This window comes from Octopus bimaculoides, chromosome 29 (genome assembly GCF_001194135.2).
Source record: "Octopus bimaculoides isolate UCB-OBI-ISO-001 chromosome 29, ASM119413v2, whole genome shotgun sequence".
Taxonomy (NCBI): domain Eukaryota; kingdom Metazoa; phylum Mollusca; class Cephalopoda; order Octopoda; family Octopodidae; genus Octopus; species Octopus bimaculoides.
Genome location: NC_069009.1, coordinates 9297999 through 9300113, shown reverse-complemented (window position 1 = coordinate 9300113; position 2115 = coordinate 9297999). Strand labels below are relative to the sequence as shown.

The following is a 2115-nucleotide window of genomic DNA, read 5'->3' as shown; positions in this document are numbered from 1 at the left end:
TGTTGTGGTGGTGGTAGTAGTAATGCTGTGCTGTTCGTGGTTTTGGTTGTGGTGGTGGTGGTGGTGGTGATGATGGAAGTGATGGTTGTTGTGGTGGTGGTAGTAGTAATGCTGTGCTGTTCGTGGTTTTGGTTGTGGTGGTGGTGGTGATGGTTGTTGTGGTGGTAGTAGTAGTGCTGTGCTGTTCATGGTTTTGGTTGTGGTATGATAGTGGTAGTGGTATGGCTCTTGCAGTTGCTGTTCTTCTTAAGACAGATCCTTTTTCAAAGATATTCCAGCCATGACTATCCCACCTATAACATTAGTGCTAGCATACCTAGAACTACATTATCTAATGTATAGCAAAGGAGTTAGTATCAGCGGCCATAGTCGTTGTTTAGCCCCAGGTCAGTCTCGATCCAGCAGACCTATGATCAAAGATGTTCCAGCTGTGACCATCCCGTCTGTTATTTAGCCATAATGTATCTAGGACTACATTATCTGATGTATAGTATAATATAATTAGTGACTGTCATTGTTGAACCCCAGGTCATTCCTGATCCAACAAACCTATGGTCAAAGGTGTTCCAGCTGTGACCATCACAACCTTTATTCAGGCATAGTGTATCTAGGACTATATTATCTAGTGTATAGCTAAGTAGTTAATATTAGTGGCTATAGTTGTAGTTGTTTAGCCCCAGGTCAGTCCTGTTCCAACAGACCTATAATCAAAGATGCTCCAGACGTGACCATTCCTATCTAATTCAAACATAGTGTACCTCGGACTACAATATCTAATGTACAGTATAGTCGTAATAGTAGCTATAACTGTTGTTGCTTAACTCTAGGTCAGTCCTGACCAGGTAGACCTATCAACTGGTAAACTATTAAATCAATTAACTAATTGACCGTTTGACTAATCATTCAGTTGATCATAAATCAGGATTTATCAAAGCCCTTTTGTTATCATTTGTGAAGCCATCAATGACATAACCTCTCTAACGCTTCTTTCTCTCTCTCTTTTCAGCTACGGACTTCAGAACTGTACAGCGAGATGTCGCTGCCCTCATCAAGGACTCTATACTTGTGGGACATTCTGTGAATCATGACTTAGATGTAAGTTCTGTGCTTGAAAGGTACAAATAAAGTTGCTGTTACCTTGAGATGTAATCAGCAAAGTAAATCAAAACTTTGGGTCACATGAACAAGCAAAACATGACAGTCGTACTCTCAGGTGCACTCTACCTGAGCTTCTGGTTAGAGAAGGACTACTCCCCTAAAATAATCCTTTAAACACATCTGTGGTGCCCCAGCGCAGAAAGAAGTTGTTTGAACACCCTGCTTCTTGATATGACATCACTTCTGGACCCCTTGTCTTCATTGCCCCTGCTCATTCCTCCATACTGATCCAGTTCTTTTAGCCATATAACTTGTTTGTCAAATTCATTTGTTTCTCATACAAATCTCCCGTAGCCCTCAACCTTGAGAGCTACTGGAGATATCTTACCTCAAGATGCAATTGGCAACAGTATATCTCAACTCTGGGTCACAGGAATGAGCAAAACTCAACAGTTGCACCCTCACATGCACTTTACCCAGGGGTTTGGCCAGAAAGGACAACTCTCCTAAAATGATTCCCAAAACACGTGTATCACATTCAACACCCTGGTGAAGAAAGTGGCTATTCCCAAGATCCCCTTTTCTTGATGTAACATCACTTCCCCTCACTTCTGTTCCCATCATCCTCGTCACTCCCTTCATTCCTCCACACTGCTCCAGTTCTTTTAACTATTCAGCTTGTTTGTCAAATTCATCATTTGTTTCTCATACAAATCTTCTGTAGCCCTCATCCTTGAGGGCTACTGGAGATCTTTTACTTTGAGATGCAATCAGCAACAGTATATACAAACTTTGAGTTACAAAGACCAGTAAAACTCAACAGCCACTCCCTTTTGTGCACTCTATCTAAGCTTCTGACCACTCCCCTAAAACGATTCATTCAACACATCTATCGTGCTCGACACCCTGGCAAAGAAAGGGGCTGTTCAAAGACATCACTTCTTGATGTGACATCAGTTCCCCTTGCTTCTGATCCTATTGTCCTCATCACCTCTTCATTCATCCACAAGTTTTGTT

At 41.8% G+C, this 2115-nt stretch overlaps 1 protein-coding gene across 3 annotated transcripts in view; it reads left to right on the top strand.

The window, feature by feature from the left end:
* Positions 1-2115, top strand: part of LOC106877312 (RNA exonuclease 4) — a 74048-nt gene that overhangs the window by 68271 nt on the left and 3662 nt on the right. For all 3 annotated transcript variants that reach the window (XM_052978041.1, XM_052978043.1, XM_052978042.1), the window contains exon 4: positions 1007-1095. In XM_052978041.1, coding sequence (XP_052834001.1) covers positions 1007-1095 — 89 coding nt within the window. The remainder of the gene's footprint in view (positions 1-1006; positions 1096-2115) is intronic.